General features: G+C 42.2%; 3 protein-coding genes across 3 annotated transcripts; 2 read left to right on the top strand and 1 right to left on the bottom strand.

Moving 5' to 3' along the window:
• Positions 1 to 1,734: 1,734 nt before the first annotated feature.
• On the top strand, positions 1,735 to 8,801 carry cavin2b (caveolae associated protein 2b). The gene is made up of 6 exons (XM_029427128.1): positions 1,735 to 2,042; positions 5,613 to 5,753; positions 5,841 to 5,942; positions 7,243 to 7,509; positions 7,589 to 7,741; positions 7,855 to 8,801. The coding sequence occupies exons 1-6, from the start codon at positions 1,812 to 1,814 to the stop codon at positions 8,155 to 8,157; spliced, it is 1,197 nt and encodes a 398-aa protein (XP_029282988.1). The 5' UTR covers positions 1,735 to 1,811; the 3' UTR covers positions 8,158 to 8,801.
• Positions 8,802 to 8,954: 153 nt separating this feature from the next.
• Positions 8,955 to 11,242, bottom strand: eef1b2 (eukaryotic translation elongation factor 1 beta 2). The gene is made up of 7 exons (XM_029427131.1): positions 11,089 to 11,242; positions 10,063 to 10,185; positions 9,867 to 9,987; positions 9,694 to 9,760; positions 9,391 to 9,516; positions 9,164 to 9,231; positions 8,955 to 9,076 (listed from the first exon to the last, which is right to left on the bottom strand). The coding sequence occupies exons 1-7, from the start codon at positions 11,166 to 11,168 to the stop codon at positions 8,990 to 8,992; spliced, it is 672 nt and encodes a 223-aa protein (XP_029282991.1). The 5' UTR covers positions 11,169 to 11,242; the 3' UTR covers positions 8,955 to 8,989.
• Positions 11,243 to 15,773: 4,531 nt separating this feature from the next.
• Positions 15,774 to 17,296, top strand: arl11 (ADP-ribosylation factor-like 11). The gene is given in 5 exon segments (XM_029427132.1): positions 15,774 to 16,529; positions 16,612 to 16,692; positions 16,694 to 16,728; positions 16,807 to 16,984; positions 17,113 to 17,296. Coding segments are annotated over 5 exon segments (480 nt in total). The 5' UTR covers positions 15,774 to 16,472; the 3' UTR covers positions 17,242 to 17,296.
• The last annotated feature ends 24 nt before the right edge of the window (positions 17,297 to 17,320 follow it).

The following is a 17,320-nucleotide window of genomic DNA, read 5'->3' as shown; positions in this document are numbered from 1 at the left end:
GAGTAATGAGTGCATTGTGTCTCTTCCTGTCCCCGCCCCACCCCAACCACAGTCACACAAGCTACCCTGATGTTCCACTAACACTTAACCAAACTCCATTCAAATTTGTCACATTTTAAGATCTACTCTTTTATTCTTTAATAACTCGACTCTAACAAACAAACAGAATGATAAACAAACATTCAATAAACCAAAGCCCAGATAAATATCAGTTCATTTGGAATATGTTGCCCTCTTTACATTACATGTAATTTAGCAAACACTGTTATCCAGAGCTAACTACAGGGACTACCTGGAGCAGTTCAGGGTCCAGTGCCTTGCTCAGGGACTCAATGGTGGCAGCCTTGGTATTGAACTCTCAACCTTCCAGTCGGCTATTTGGAAGCCTGACCACCTGCATCCACCTGATGTCAGACTTTTCTGACGGGGAATTGAAGGTGAACGCTCTCTTCAGAGCCACCAGACTCCATTGACAAAAACATTAATTTTACCTCTGAGAACACGGGAGTTCCTGTTAGTTAGTGATTTAAAGGGTTAGTTTGGATTCACCAACCAACACAATAACACTAACTAACTAACAGCAACTCCCGTGTTCTCAGAGGTAAAATTAATGTTTTTGTCAACAGAGTCTGGTATGGTGTGCCATACAACCACACTTCAACACGTACACACTATCACTTTGTGTTTGTTTTGTGCAAACAACAGAACGTAGCGTTGCTTTAAATTCAGGATTTAGGAGAAAACAAAACAGTTTCACATGAATAGACTCACAGACTCATGTTTGTAGGGTGAAGTCATCTGGAAGGAAACCTTCCCCCCCCCCACACACACACACACACACACACACACACACACACACACACCGTCGTCATGGTTACAGCCCCCTCCTGTCCGATTGTCACGGCAACAGCCCCCTCCCCTCCGGGTGTGACACCAAGCTGCAGAGTTAACCCTTTCAGATCATTTTATTTTATTACAATTTAAATTAGATTTTATTTTTTGTATATTTATTGAAGGATTTTCTGTTCATTCTATTTTACTTTATATTTTATACTTCTTTTTTTTAAATGTTAAAATTATATGAATGATTAAATTATTTACTTTTACTTTTTACTTTATTTAATAAAATGTAATCAGATTTGATTTCTATTTTAAAAAATTCTGTTAATCCTTTTACTTATCTTTTATTTATTGTTTAAATTAAAATATCATTATCTATTTATTTAAGTATTTTCAGTTTATTTTATTGTCATTTCGTTTTTATTAAATGTTTTACATTTATATAATATTTTTTGAATGTGATGCATTTATTTTTCTTTTATTCATTAGATCAGATTGTATTTGTATTTATTTGTAAAAAGATATATTTTCTATTGATTTTAAATGTTACAACTTCATTTATTTATTGAACGTTTTTATGTATTTTTTATAATACTTTTCACTTTGAATTTCTTACAATCAGCGTTTGATTACTTTGTGTTTATATTTATGAAATGTGATTTCCTTTCGCAATAAAGATCTTTGTACCATTAAAAGGTGCAGTGCCTTTTTAAAGTTTTTTAAAGTTACACTTAGTGTGTGTGCGTGTGTGTGTGTGTGTGCATGCGTGTGTGTGCATGTGCGTGTGTGTGTGTGTGTTGTGGGAGTGAAGGGGTTAAAGGTGTGGACGCAGGAAAGTTTTCCTCTGAGCCAACCAATCAGAGTGCAGCACACACACACACACACACACACACCCTGAGGTGGAGCTCAGTGTTTCCTGCTGCAGAGACTTTCTGGACTTTTTGTGTCCGTGTCTCTAAGGACAGACGATCATGGTGACCACGGAGACCCACCAGAGCCAGGACCTGCTGGTCCCCCCCAACAACCAGAACCAGAACCAGCAGGAGGAGCAGCTCTCCCCCTCATCCCCCTCGTCCCCCCTGGCAGGGTTCGACCCCGAGACGATGAGTCAGGGTCCCGTCAACGCCATCACGGTCCTCACGCTGCTGGACAAACTGGTCAACATGCTCGACGCCGTGCAGGAGAACCAGAACAAGATGGAGGTGAGGGGGGGGGGATACCCTTACATCAGGGTGTGGGAGTCCAGGACTAACTCCTGGTTCCGTGTGAAAAAATACAGGAAAACATTCCATACCAAACTCTTCTCAAAAGACTGTTGATTTAGTCGTCAGAGTTAATATAGAGAAACAGTACATGTTCAGTAAAGAATCCAGATTCAGGTCTATACAAACTTTCCACACCAGACTTCACTTAAAAAACTGTCGAATTAGCTATAACTTCAACTGTTGTCTTGGAAACAGTTTGAAAATATTAGTTTTATCTTCTCTCCCTGACCTCAGCTTGTTTCTGCGTTTCTCTTCCTTTTATGAAAGTGTTGGATTAAAGATGTATTTCTGTCTGTGGTTCAGAGGTCACATGACGCTCTGCTGCTCTCCAGATGTTTCACTCTGCTGTGACTGTGGATTCCTCACATGTTTGTCTTATTAACAAGCTTCAGCTGACAGAGAAAATATTTAATTTCATAACTTTGAGCTCTGGCTGCATTTTCTGTTCGGGTGGTATTTATCTTTAATAACATGTTAGAACAGGTCTCGGGTTAAACCGGTTCCTGGGGATTAACATTAACAACTTTTATCAAAGAGGTTTCAGTAAAATAAATGTTTCTCCACCGAGTGAGATGTGTGACTGATATATAATATAATATAGCTCTAGCAGGAAACCATGGAAACAGCATGTATTTGTCCCAAACTCAAAATAGTAAGAAATTCAATTCTGATCCACATGTGAAGCTGAGATCATAGAAAGATTGTATTACATTCTGCTGTTAATGTGTTTAATGGGTGTGTGTGTGTGTGTTGGATACACACTTTATTACACACTTTAAAAAGACAAAAATGTCCAGAGTGATGCACAAGGCCTAATTATGTGAGGTTGCTGGTTGGTTGTTGGTTGGTTGTTGATTAGTTATTGGCTAGTTGTTGGCCGGTTGTTGGTTGGTTGTTAGCTGGTTATTAGAGAACATTGTACAATATGGATTGCATAAGAGACGGTCCCTTGTATCAGCGCATGCACGACCGGAACCAGAACCAGATTTAATTGTAAACACGCCTGTGTCAACCTGTATAATACTTGTTTAGTTATTGTCATTTCACATTGATAATATTTATAATAAAAGCGATCGAACGAATGGAACTCTGTTCTTATTTATAAAACAACTAAACAACTTGACGCAATCAAGCGGAGATTGTCAGGGCTGAGGAGGATACGACTAGGTCCAGATGGACAGCGAGAACGTTGACAGGTACCGTACCCGATCGATGCACCCAGAACACTGTACACACGTGTATGCCACCGGAGAAAGAACATTTGTTACAGAATAACTATCCTAATGGCGCCGGTGGATGCAGACTGCCCAATTGAGGGTTGTGACTACGTGGCTACACACGCAGCGGCGGCATACACTCCCCTGTACACGTCGTAGTCCCCAGGGCGCCGGGCACGAATACCAAGATGGAGAAACTCAAGCGTCCCTCCATAGCACTGGCCGGAACAGGCGAGGCCTGGTCATACTTCATAACCCGTTGGGGTGGGTACAAGACGGGTACTAGACTTGTCGGACCCGACATAGTCGCACAGCTATTGAAGTGATGCGAGGAGGAGCCGAGTAAAGATCTCACTCGTGCGGCAGGCAAGAGCCTAGCGGGCACTGACGAAAGAGATGTTCTAGCCGCCATGAAGGCGCTCGCCGTCCAAGCGGAGAACACCCCGGTAGCTCGTGTGGCTCTATCTAACATGCGGCAGGGGGAGCCCATCCGGTCGTTCCACGCCCGCATCAAGGGGCAGGTGGACACGTGCAAGTATGAGATGAAGTGCACCAAGACGGAGTGCGATCAAGTCAACGACTTCACGGAAGAGATACTATGCAATGTGACTGCCCGCGGCATCGCTGACCAAGAAATACAACTTGACTTACTAAAGAACCAGGAAATGCCATTAAAGGACATGATAGAGTATATCGAGGCCAAGGAGTCTGGAAAGCGCTCAGCATCGCGCCTACTCGACCCTCAGAGTGCGGATGCAATCAGCAGTTCATATCGGCGGGGAAAACAGCAGGACGTCCGCACCAGGGGAGGAGCCAGGCCGGAGAACCCGAAGGCCAAGCCCAAAGGGGTATGAGTCTACTGCGGCGAGGTGGGCCACGACAAGACACATCAGTGGCGCGCCAGACGCACCGAGTGCCCCGGGTATGGTAAGGAGTGCCGGAAGTGTGGCCGCCAGGATCACCCCAGTAAGCGGGCCAGGGCAGCCGACCGACTAGGTCCCCTTCTGGGCAGACCAACGGGATGACGAGCAGACGGCAGCCTTTGTCGAGCTATGTACGGTCACCATGGCCAGCGCAGACGGGTTACGCACACTCCCCCTCACTCACCAACTGTACTATGATATGTGCGATAAGTGGATGAAATGCACGTCCAGCCCGCAGACGTATATCAACCTCACGCTCACCAACGAGCGTGAAGATTATAATCGCTCTGTTTTGATCTTCCAAAACACACCTGCGCGGTGTCCCTGCCTGCTTTGGTCGACACGGGGTGCCAGAGCTGCCTGATTGCCATTAAAGTCGCCCAACAAATGGGTCTGAATGCTGCGGACCTCATACCCGTGTCCATAACCATGAGGGCTGCAAACAACAAGGGAATTCGTATCCTCGGAGCCGCAGTGGTCAGATTCACCGGTAACAGTGGCGACGCTCAGAGATTGGAGACATGCCAAATCGCGTACGTGACGGACACATCGGATCGCATATTCCTCTCCCGCGCAGCCTGTGTGGACCTGGGCATGATCTCGGACAAATTCCCAACACTCGGAGAGGTGAACCTGGCGACCTCGGAATTGTGTGACTGCCCATGATGTGCGGAGCCGCCAACCAAGCCGACCACACTCCCCATGCTGGCAACCGAGGCTAACAGAGAAGCACTACAGAAACACTTGCTCAGGATGTACGCTCAGAGTACATTCAATACACCAGCCTCTACCAAGAATGACCGGCCCGCCGCTACGTCTTATGCTCGATGAGGATGCGACGCCGGTTGCCTATCACACTCCCATCCCCGTGGCTATACAATGGCAAGATGAGGTAAAAGCAGGCCTCGACCAGGACGTTTGTCTCGGTGTGTTGGAGGAAGTACCCGTCGGTACGCCGGTGACATGGTTGATTAGTTATTGGCTATATGTTGTATTTGTACTATGTTGTTTATCCTGTACACGCGACATCTAGTGCACGTCTGTGCATCCTGGGAGAGGGATCCCTCCTCAGTTGCTCTCTCTGAGGTTTCTTCCATTTTCCCCCTTTAATTGTTGGTTTCTTTTAGGAAGTTTTTCCCTGTGTGGTGCGAGGGTCTAAGGACAGAGGGTGTCGTAACCTGTACAGTCTGAGACAAATGTGTAATTTGTGTTATATAAATACATTTGATTTGATTTGTTGGCTGGTTGTTGGTTGATTATTGATTAGTTATTGGCTGGTTATTGATTAGTTATTGCTTGGTTGTTGGTTGGTTATGGATTAGTTATTTGTTGGTAATTGGTTGGTTGATTGGCTGCTTGTGTTTCAGGTGCATCAGGTGGAAATGGAGGGCGTTGTCAGAGGGATCCAGGCTGATATGACCAAACTATCCAAGAGTCACAGTCACACCTCCAACACAGTCAGCAAACTGCTGGACAAGAGTCGCAAACTGTCCGTCACCATGAAGGAGGTAAATATATACAAAATATATATTTATATATATATGTCTATGTTAATATGACTACATTTATATCACACCAGTGTTGTGTTTTTGCAGGTTCGTGATAAGATGGAGCGTCAGGGCATCCAGGTGAGGAAGCTGGAGGCAAACCACGCACACCTGATCAGCAGGAACAACTTCAAGGTTCTCATCTTTCAGGTGAGTGTGGGGGGTCAGAGGTCAAACTTCTCCTTAAGTACTGAAAGTAAATTAAGTAACGGATGTAAAGTAAAGGAAGTAAAGAAAGTAAAGAAGGAAAAGGAAGTAAAGAAAGTAAAGAAGGAAAAGGAAGTAAAGAAAGTAAAGAAGGAAAAGGAAGTAAAGAAAGTAAAGAAGGAAAAGGAAGTAAAGGAAGTAAAGAAAGTAAAGAAGGAAAAGGAAGTAAAGGAAGTAAAGGAAGTAAAGAAAGTAAAGAAGGAAAAGGAAGTAACGAAAGTAAAGAAGGAAAAGGAAGTAAAGAAGGAAAAGGAAGTAAAGCTCTGCAGCTCTCTCTGTCTGCTGGGGATTTTCACTGTGACCTTATTTGGTCGTCAGCTGCAGCAGGAAGTGAACTAACTGTCATGTTTTCTGGTCGCCATGGTTACAACAGAGTGACTTATGGTGAGGTCATTGACCCATCAGCTGTTCTCGGGTCAGAAGACTTAGGAAACGTGTTTTATTTAAAGCTTTGAGAGCGAACTGCTGGTTATTAATACAGGTGAGTATAAGAAACTTAAATCTGCAGCAAGTTAAAGGAAAACTCTTAAAGTAAAGCAGTTTACACGGGGATCAGCTGTAACGTGTGTGTGTGTGTGTGTGTTTTCTCTCTCTGACACTAAACATTCCGTCCTCCCTAAAATACCCAGCATTCCTCAGTGTGTGTGTTTCTCTGCCCTTTCAGCTCGTTGTCAGTTGACAGTCCTGCTCACATACAGAGAGAAGAGAGGAATCTTGATGCTTAAAATCAAACTGATCCATTAATAATGTTTTAATTAAACAATTTGAATGCAATTTAATGCAATTAGAGGCTAATAATGGATAAGCATTACTGAATTATCTACAAGATTTAAGGGGTTCTTAAGAAGTAAAACACCATAAAACAACATGAATTAACCATTTCTAATGTTTTAATGAAGGTACTTTGTTCCCCTAATGTTGCTATAATGTTCCCATCGTGTTCCTGTAACGTTTTCTAAATGTTCCCATGTTAGCCTAATGTTCCTCTAATGTTCCCATGTTAGCCTAATGTTCCCATATGGTTCGACTATTGTCTCAATAACATTTTTATACAAGTTCCCTAGTTGTGTTCCCCAAGCATGCCTTTAGCTCTCTGGTTCCCCTAAAGTTCCTCGAAGGCCACCCTAATATTTTCACATAACAATCTCCTAAGGTTCCCCTGAGATTCCTGTAAAGAAGCTATAGGTTCCCACTCAGGTTCCTTGAAATTTATGTTGAGGTACCTCGATTATTTTCTCTTTAGGAGGAGAACGAGATCCCGTCCACCGTCTTCGTGAAGGATCCTCCTCCGTTTCCTCGTGAAGATATTTTGGAAGAATGTGATGAATTGATGGAGGGTGTTGTTGAAGGAAACCGTTCCCAGGAGGGCGGGCTCACGACCATCGACCTGTCATCTGATGAGGACGTCGGGCTGGAAGCGGAGCTAGAAGAGGAGGAGGTGTGGCCTCGGGATCTAGAGAACATGGAGAAGTCCAGAGCCGAGAAACTGAAACGCTCCAGTCTGAAGAAGGTGAGAATCACAGACAGGTGTTCAGTCCGCCAGACGGATGTTCAGTCAGACAGACAGGTGTAACAATCTCTCTCTGCAGGTCGACAGTCTGAAGAAGGCGTTCTCCAGGCAGAACATCGAGAAGAAGATGACGAAGATTGGAACAAAGATTGTTTCTCAGGAACAACGAGAGAAGATCAAACAGAAAACCTCGAGCCTGAAGGTTTCCCCTCTGACCTTCAGCATGAAGAAGGTACTCGTGTTCTTATACTTAACATTCTCTAAAGGTTCCTCCAACATTTTCTTAAGGTTCCCCAAGGTTTTCAAGTGTCACTTCTTCCGACCTCTGACGTTCTGTGTTTTCAGCCTCGCAGCAGCTCCGACTCTCAACCCCCCGACACTTCCCTTCAGGTGGAGGAGTCGGCCATCACCGAGGCTGACGTCCAGCTCTCCCCGCTGGGCATCACCGACCTGGAGATTCCCTTCACTGAGGTCCACGCACAGCTGGCTCCGGCCGAGAGAGAGGAGGAGAAAGAGGAAGAGGAGGAAGTTGAGGAGAAAGAGGAAGAGGAGGAGAAAGCGGTAGAGAAAGTGGTGGAGCAGGAGAAGGAAGGCGTGGAGGGTCCGGACTCAGCTCTGTCCTCCCCCCCGGAGCAGCAGGAGTCTTAAACACTTGTTAGTGAATCTTATTGTTTAGAGGGTTCACTAACTGTTACACCTTTAAAGTGTGGAGCTGCGTAATCAATATTTTATATCTGATCATTTGTGCTCATATTTTATGTGAACTTGAAAACTACACATTTCCAACAGTTCTTTTTAAAGTTTTGAAAGAAGTCGGAGAATTAAAATTTGAAACCTAAAAGAATAAACACTTTAATTTGGAGAAATGTTCTTTAGTTTCGTTTAAGTTTCAGCTTCATGTTTATTCTCGTTTTCATTTAAAAACAGCTGACTTCTATAAACACGACCAGCTGATCAACAGCTCTGACAAACAGAACAAATCCCTGAAGACATGAAACGTTCCGCTGATGTTTCCTAAAGGATCTCAAGGTTCCTCACAGCTTGTGTAAACGTTCTCCTGATGTTCCCGTCTGCAGAGTTGAACAGAAAGTTTCCTGCAGTCTGTTGATCTTTATGCTGAATCTGCCAATTTAACTGCTTATTAACGAGACAGAAACCTGAGGCTTTGATTACAGGTCTAAAGTCAGTTCTTTTATTTTGACAAACTTCCTGCTGCCAAAGAAAACTTCCAGTTTCCTGTCATCAGGTGTGAGACTCGCCTGAAGTATAATCAATAAAATCTGTAACCACGATCCTGTTTCTGTGCCCTTTATACATGTCAATGTTATGTGTTCTCACACACACTCTCACACACACACATTATGAAACATGACAACATCTGGAATGAATATATAAGCATTATTTATACTTGCTCCACCTGCAGCTTTAAATAAATCAGAGTGGAGTTTTGTGTTGAAGTGCTTTTTATTAATGTTAGTTTTCAGATCTTGTTGAAAGCAGCGACATCCATCGACTGAACAAAATCCTCGAAGGCTGTGATGTGCTCCTCCAGGAGGTCCGTGCCCACCTGGAGACGCAGGTAAACAAACCGCAGGTAAACAAACCACAGGTAAACAACAAGCGTGAAGCAGGTTTACATATTAAATGAGCTCACCTTGTCGTCCTCCACCACGCAGCCGATCTGCAACTTCTTGATGCCGTAACCCACAGGGACCAGTTTGGCTGCACACAGGAAGTAATAATTATTATCATCATCATCAGTTTGTTAAAGAATATAAAGTTTCTGCAGTTTTCAGATCAGAAAGTGTCATCAGACGTTCAGCCGAAAGATGGTGTGAGATCATCATCAAACCTGCAGAACTAAAGAATATGTTTTCTTACACTGTCCCCAGAGGAGTCCATCCATCTGGATGCTGCGGACGTGTTCCTCCAGCTGCTTCATATCCGTCTCATCGTCCCACGGCTTCACGTCCAATAGGATCGAAGATTTGGCGATGAGGGTGGGCTCTGGGGACGGGACGGGAGACAAGTCAGTTACCATGGAAACATTAAGTGTCAACAGGTACAGGAGAGGCTCTCTCAGGTAAACATGGCATCCATCAGGCATCAGTCGAAAGATGGTGATTGGTTGATCATCATGAAGAGAACTGATCTGCGCTGCGATTGGTCGAGTGTGTAACTCACTTTTGGACTTCTTGGCGGCGTACTCCGCCAGGCGCTCCTCCTTCAGCCTGGCTGCCTCTGCGTCCTCCTGCCCGACAAAACACAGGGACATTGAAATACATTAGATTAATCCTCTAGAAAAAATAAATATACCAAAAGTAAAAACCCCAATATACACATCACTGTGACATCACCTCTTCGTCGGAGCCGAACAGGTCCATGTCGTCGTCATCGTCGTCCTTGGTGGCGCCTGACGTGGTGTCGGCCACTCCTGCGGGGCCGTACTGACCGAGTGCTTTCTTCACACCTGGGAGGCTGAGACAGGAGGCGGGGCTTACTGGTGATGTCACAAACGCGCACACACACCTCTGATGATGTCACCGGCCTCACCTGCTCTTCTGGCTGTTGTAGGACTTTATGTGGTTGTACCAGCGCAGGGCGTGGACCAGGTCGGCCGAGGGCGCCGTAGAGATCGCCTCGAATACGGCCACGTCCGCCTGAGAGGGCACGTACCTGCGGACAGGAAGTAAACGTTACCACCAGCGGGGAAAATGCTCGGACTAGAGGTCGACATTTATTCAGTACTCTGTTTGACAGCCTGGTGGGAACGTTTCAGATCAATAAATATCAGTTTGTTAAAGAATATAAAGTTTCTGCTGTTTTCAGATCAGAAAGTGTCATCAGACGTTCAGCCGAAAGATGGTGTGAGATCATCATCAAACCTGCAGAACTTCAAATCACTTTTAAACAGAAGCCCGTCCTCACAAAGGTTTATGAGGACGTTAACTTGTGGTCTTTCCCCTGCACCAGGCCCGTGGGGGGGCGGACCTGAGGACAGTGTGAATGCGTCATGTGACTCATGTGCTCAGATTTTAGGCATCTAAACTTCTGCTGCACATATTAGCAAGTCTTAATTTAAGCAAATTGACACATTAGTTGATAAGACAAAGTACATTCACAGATTTATTCAATTATTAAGCAGTTGGCTGAAGTTCTTAATCAGTCTGTTCACTATAAAAGTGTTTAAAATTATAGTAAAACTCTATAGTGACATTTAATTGACACGTAGCACCAGGTGTCATGTTAGCACCATGTGGCTCCATGCTAGCATAAAGCTACTTCACATCATACACTTGTTTTAATAAAAGCTTAAACTAAACTAACTCTGATGTTATCAGTTCAGACTCTGTAAGACCAAAAACGTTAAAAAGGTTTATGTCGGTTCATTTGTCACAGTTAAACTCCGCTGACAGCCTGCCAGCTAACTGTTAGCCACATTTAGCTCAGCGCGGAGCCAAGATGGCGGCCGGCAGCGCTCAGCTTCTCTGTGCAGAAGTCCAGCAGAGATTCTATTGTCTCTGCTGTCTCCACTGTCTCCACTGTCTCTATCGTCTCTATTGTCTCTGCCGTACTGACCCCTCGATGTAGCTGCGCTCCGACAGGAAGCCGTTCAGCACTTTGAGCCCGGAGGCGGATTTCAGGTCACCGAAGCCCATAATGGTGAAGAAGATCCGGGGAGAAGAAGGAAGGAGATGCCGGAGGAGCAAGAAGAAGGAGGGAGGAGGCGGGAAGAGCCGGCTTTATACTCGGAGACAGGCCCCTCCTCACGGACACCGCTCCGCCTCCTCCCCACTGAACCTGGAGGAGGCGGAGGAAGACCAAGAGGGATTACTATTAATAATAACAAACTATATTATTATTATAAAAACAACAAACATACCTTATCAAAAATAACAACTGTGATGAGATATATATATATATATATATATATATATATATATATATATATATATATATATATATATATCTATATAGTATATATAGATCTAATATATATATTATGTATATATCTCTATATAGTATATATACCTCATGTATATACATATATGTATATATATAATATACTGATATTATATATTACTAATATCTATATATATATCTATATATGTATATATATATATATATGTATATATATATATATACAGATATACATACATATATATATATAGATATATATATATATGTATATATATATACATATATATATATATACATCTATGTAATATATTTATCTATATAGATATATACACATATATAATATATAATATTATAACATTATGTAATATACATACATATATATGTGTATATATATAATAATTATATAGATTATAATATATATATATTATTAATACATATATGTATCATATATGTATATATCGATAATATCTATAGATATATATAATATATATATATATATGCATATATTATATACATACATATCGGTATATATATAATATATATATATAATATATGTATATATACATATAGTAGATATATATATATATATATATATATGTGTATATATATATATATAATATACATATATATATATATGTATATATATGTATATATTATATATATATACATATACATATATGTATATACATACATATCTCTATATATTATATATATATATATATCTATATATATCTATATTATATATATATATATCTATATATATATATCTATATATATCTATATATATATCGATATATAGATATATATATATCTATATATATCTATATATCTCTTATATATCTATATATATATCATATATATATATATATAGATTATATATACATATAATGTATATATATTATATATATATTATATATATATAATTATATATATATATATATATATATACACATATATATATATATATATGTATATATATACACATATATATATATACATATATGTATATATATATATATATATATATATATATATATACATATATATATCTATATATATATATATATATATAGATATATATAGATATATATAGATATATATATAATGTATATATATATCTATATATTATAGGTATTTATATAATATTTAGGACACAGAGAGACACAGAAATAAAGACACTTCCTGCCTCTAGCTCAGGAATGCAGTCAGCCCTGTCGCACAGTCACACGGGGCGCTCTGATTGGCTGCTGCTGAACACACCTGAGAGACGTTTTACAGGTGAGTTTCAGTCAGATGCACAGAGCAGATTTGAAGGTTTACACGATTAAAAGAAGAAGATTTATGGGTTCAGCTCACAGCTCCTCATCTCCTCAGGTAATTCTCACTTTATTATTATTATTATTATTTATATTATTATAACTCAGCAGAGTGTACAAATGTTGTTTTGGTGTCTGAATACATTGAGGGTCTAATATTGTAACTCATTTCTCTGTATGATTCACGTTCATTGTTCCCCTTCTGTGTCTTAGCTAACGTTACGTGAGCTTACGCTCATTTCTACTTTTCTTAAAGCTATATCTGCGTTTCAAAGCTTTTCCCTCAGGAGTAATAACTGTGTAGTTAACAGCAACAGCGTGTTTGCTCTTTATTCAGTCTCTTGGTTCCAGCCTCAGATCGAGCCATGTTTGGCTCTTTCGCTGACGCGATATGGCTCGCAGACAATTTTGAGCTGACATTTTTTAACATGATTAACAAGTAATAAATAATTATACTGTGTCATTTTAAAGTAAAACATTTAGCAGCGGATTTTGTTTTAGTTCTCCTCTCTCCTTTCCTCCACTCCGTCTCTGAATGTAACTGTGTGCGCACGTGTGTGTGTGTGTGTGTGTGTGTGGGGGGGGGGGGGCGTAACAGCTGAGGAGAAACTGCACAAAGCAAGCAGTAGACCAGGGTGTCAAACTCAATCACAGAGAGGGCCAAAATGAAGGCATCGTTTCGGGGGTGAAGCTTGGAAACTGCAGCGCCCACAGAGTCACACTTTGTCTTGAGTGTGTCGTTACACTGGAGGTCAATCAGCTCCATTTGGATGTTCACATGTGCTGTTTCCACGTCAACTGCAAACGGATTGCTGTTCATGCGCAGTCAGGAACACAGCGGTGGAGATGTTTGTCAGTGTTTAGAAACAGTAGTGACCAAAGCTTCCTTGCAGCATCAGAGTCTCTCACAGGCAGCTCGGCTTGGAACGCTCTCACTGCATCATACATGTCCGTGATCACACGGCCCTGAAGCTGCAGGTTTAACAGTGAGATGCTTCGTTATGTCGCACAAACAGGCCAGCTCACACCGTCCCAGAGATCTGTGCTGTGTTTCCCTTTGCTTCCAAAAACTGGCAGATTTCCTCACGCAACTCGAAACATCTATTCAGCACTTTCCCTCGACTGAGCCATCGCACCGCCATGTTCAGAATGTATCTCCTCAGGAACAGACTTACATTGACTCTTATAAAGTTTCCTGTCTGTGTTACGGTGCTTATTACATGTTCCATCTCCAGAACGTTACAACACAGCGCTTCCTGGTGTATGATGCAGTGATGCACCGTCAGCTCACCTGCACAGTTCTCCCGCTGCATCTTCTCCCGCATCCTGCACTACTCCGCTCTTTTCATCACATCGCAGGTTCTGTCTGTCGTCAGTCCTGTCAGTTTGTCCCGGGGCAGTTTCATTGCATTCACACATTTAGATATTTCCTCAAATATATATTTTCCTATGGTTGTGCCATGCCTTGATTTAATTACCAAAACTGGCGGGCCAGTTATAATAGAGAAATTATATTTTCTCGCGGGCCGGATATAATTGTGGCCTTGAGTTTGACACTGTGCAGTAAACACTGAAACGTGCTCATAACTTAGATAAATAACATAAACGTTTAGTTTATTTAATAAAAGAGCACCTGTTCAATGTGAAAAGTGAGTTGTGAATATTTTTTTTTAATTATAGGGGGGGCGTGGGGTTCCGTTGGGGGGGGGGCACAGACAAGGGTAGGGGAAACACTGATAGCGCTTTTAGTACTCCGAGACGTGATATACTTAAAACTCCATTTTATTAAATATATGGCTCTCAAGGAAATACATTTAAAAATATTTGGCTTTTATGGCTCTCCCAGACAAAAAGGTTCCCGACCCCTGCTCAGGCCTTCACAATCAACAGTGCGGGGGCCTGTAGCTTAAAGTGAACAGAAACAAAACTGTGGCGTTAACCAATCAGATTTCGAGTTGGCGACACCGGGGCCAGCTAGCAGGCGTACGATAACGTCAGCACGTCCACATCTTTTGATTGGATATGTACTATTGAGAGGCGGAGCTATGCAGAGCTAGCAACCTTTGAACGAGCTCATTTGTGTATATTTCTACAAGCTGTTTGTTTTCAACCCACAATGGCTGAAGGAGGAGAAGAGATCGATTTGGTCGCAGATATAATTACAACGACATTTTCAAGACAAACTTTTCAAGAAAAGATAGACATCGTGAGAAGAACGGCCAACCCCGACGCTAGCGAGCCTATCACAGGCGGGAAAAGGGTTTGTCCGCCACTTTCAAATCACTAGCGGTACCCCCGGCTCACAGCCTCCGAGAGGCACTGCACATTGTACTGCTGGGAAAGCCAGCTATTTACAACTGATCGATTTGGTGGCTGGAGCCACACTGGGTTTGGAAACTTGAGTTGTGTAAGCAAGGCAGCAACGAGACACCAAAGCACAGCTGGGCCCTTACAAGCAACGATGCTTTTGAAAACCTTTGGGGACACTCAAGTGGATCTACAGCTCAACGAACAAGTGCGCAGGGAAACGGAGCTCCGCAACGAAAGGGTGAACAAAAATAGGGAAATATTGAAAAGACTGATTCTTTATCGTCACGTTTCTTAAATGAAACTAAAACTACTTTAGGTGCGACAATACGTTGTTTAGTGAACACACTTGTTAAAGCTCACATACTTTTAGTGGACTTAATAAAACTTTGTAGACTAATCCCTTAAAAGCACCTTTTATTTTTAAGTGTTGACAGTATCCTAGCGATCTTAAAGCTGGTAGTTTACACTCGTAATTGTAAATTTGGATTTATTGATTATAAATGCTTCGGAAATATTAATATAACTCTGTTGTACTTGACTATGTTATTAAGGTGATGCACCGCCCGGTTATACTGCGTTTCTGTCTAAATGTATAGTTTCTAGAGCCATGGCGTCATAATGATGGTATTAAGAGGGGGAATAACTCAGGTAGGACTCAGGTAGGACATCACTGAAGGCTTAGGTGTGAAATGCACGGCCCGCCACTGAGAACAACGTTTGAGTGTATGACAGAATCATATACGTGCACAATGTGACGTAAACCTGTTTTACAAACTGCACGTTGTTTACTTCCTGTCAACGTTACCTTCGCCTCCGAACTTTATGATCTTTCATCCTTCGCTTTTACAGTTAGCTTTGCACATATTGTTAATAGTATTCCTGTTACATTTTGTATGTAGTGTTTTTTGGGGAGTTAGTGATGAATCCAGTACACTCATTGTATTGTGGCTTGTTCTACGTTGGATGTCACGGAATGGGAGATGCAAGCCTCCTCTTGAAAGAACGTAAATTTGCCCCCACGACTCCTTTCAGCAGCTTTTTCAAGCACCATGTGTAAAAAAAGAGCCATAGTGACCTGACGTCAGCTGAGCTGTGAAAATCAGGCTAATGTTGGTGCTAAACTGAGCATCAGCTAACTATGCTAACGGTTATCCAAGACACGGAGGTGGCTATCAAAACACACAACATACAAAAACTAACGATAAATACTGTTAACAATATGTACAAAGCTAAATGTGAAAGCGACATGACTAAAGGATGAAACATCACAAAAGGTTGGAGGCGACGGTAACTTTACAGGTGTCAGGAAGTAAACAGACGTGCAACTGAAGCTGGAACAGTTAGGGGATTCATAGTCAAAGCATCACACCTGTCTCAGCTGATGTTACCTGGTGTGTTTGTGTTCAGGTGATCCTGATGGGTCTGGACTCGGCAGGGAAGTCGACTCTGTTGGCCCGACTGCTGACAGGACAGGTGAGTCTCTACAGGTGAGACTCTGAGAAGTGAGAGGTGTGATAATATAATCGTCATATTAAAATCTTCTGTTGACTTTCAGGTGATGGAAACGTCTCCGACCATCGGATTCAACGTGGGGACTTTGGATCTGGACAAGAAGACGTCTCTCACTGTGTGGGACTGTCGGGGGACAGAAGAGCATGAGAGCCAACTGGAGGTAAACACAAACAAACAAACATGTAAACAAACCAACAAACTAACTAACAAACAACAAACAATCACCCTCCTCCTCCAGGTACTACCTGGACGACTGTAAGGCGCTGGTGTTCGTCGTCGACAGCAGCGACCCATCTCGGCTGCCAGAGGCTCAGAAAGTTCTGAAGAAAGTTCTGAACGACGAGAAGCTGCGGGAGGTTCCTCTGATGGTTCTGGCCAACAAGAAGGACCTGCCCAACTCCATGACCATCAGAGAGGTGCGAGCAGAACCAGGGTTCTTTAAGAATATCAGTACTTTATATAACAACAGAATTAAGAATATCAATACTTTATATAACAGCAGAACCAGGGTTCTTTAAGCTGTCCTTATATAATCCCCCCTCAGATCTCCAAGCAGCTGGACCTGCACAGTTGTGTGGACCGGTTGTGGGAGGTTCAGGCCTGTAGCGCTCTGAAGGGTCTCGGCCTCCAACAGGCCTTCATGTCTGTCAACAAGCTCATCAAGAAGTCATGAAGGATTCAAACAGTTAAAATGAACATTTATTATTTATACCAAAGCAAAAGGCACACCTGTTTCACTGTAAAGATGTATA

Source organism: Cottoperca gobio, unplaced genomic scaffold (genome assembly GCF_900634415.1).
Source record: "Cottoperca gobio unplaced genomic scaffold, fCotGob3.1 fCotGob3_293arrow_ctg1, whole genome shotgun sequence".
NCBI classification, from domain to species: Eukaryota; Metazoa; Chordata; class Actinopteri; order Perciformes; family Bovichtidae; genus Cottoperca; species Cottoperca gobio.
Note: the sequence above shows the minus strand (reverse complement) of the source record. Positions and strands in the feature narration are given on the sequence as shown.

Coding starts and splice junctions, on each gene's coding strand:
- cavin2b (XM_029427128.1), top strand. CDS start 1,812: ATGGTGACCACGGAGACCCACCAGAGCCAGGACCTGCTGGTCCCCCCC. Junction 5,754..5,840: donor TGTCCGTCACCATGAAGGAG/GTAAATATATAC, acceptor GTGTTTTTGCAG/GTTCGTGATAAGATGGAGCG. Junction 5,943..7,242: donor TCAAGGTTCTCATCTTTCAG/GTGAGTGTGGGG, acceptor TTTTCTCTTTAG/GAGGAGAACGAGATCCCGTC.
- eef1b2 (XM_029427131.1), bottom strand. CDS start 11,168: ATGGGCTTCGGTGACCTGAAATCCGCCTCCGGGCTCAAAGTGCTGAAC. Junction 10,186..11,088: donor GAGCGCAGCTACATCGAGGG/GTCAGTACGGCA, acceptor TCCTGTCCGCAG/GTACGTGCCCTCTCAGGCGG. Junction 9,077..9,163: donor GCGTGGTGGAGGACGACAAG/GTGAGCTCATTT, acceptor CTGCGTCTCCAG/GTGGGCACGGACCTCCTGGA.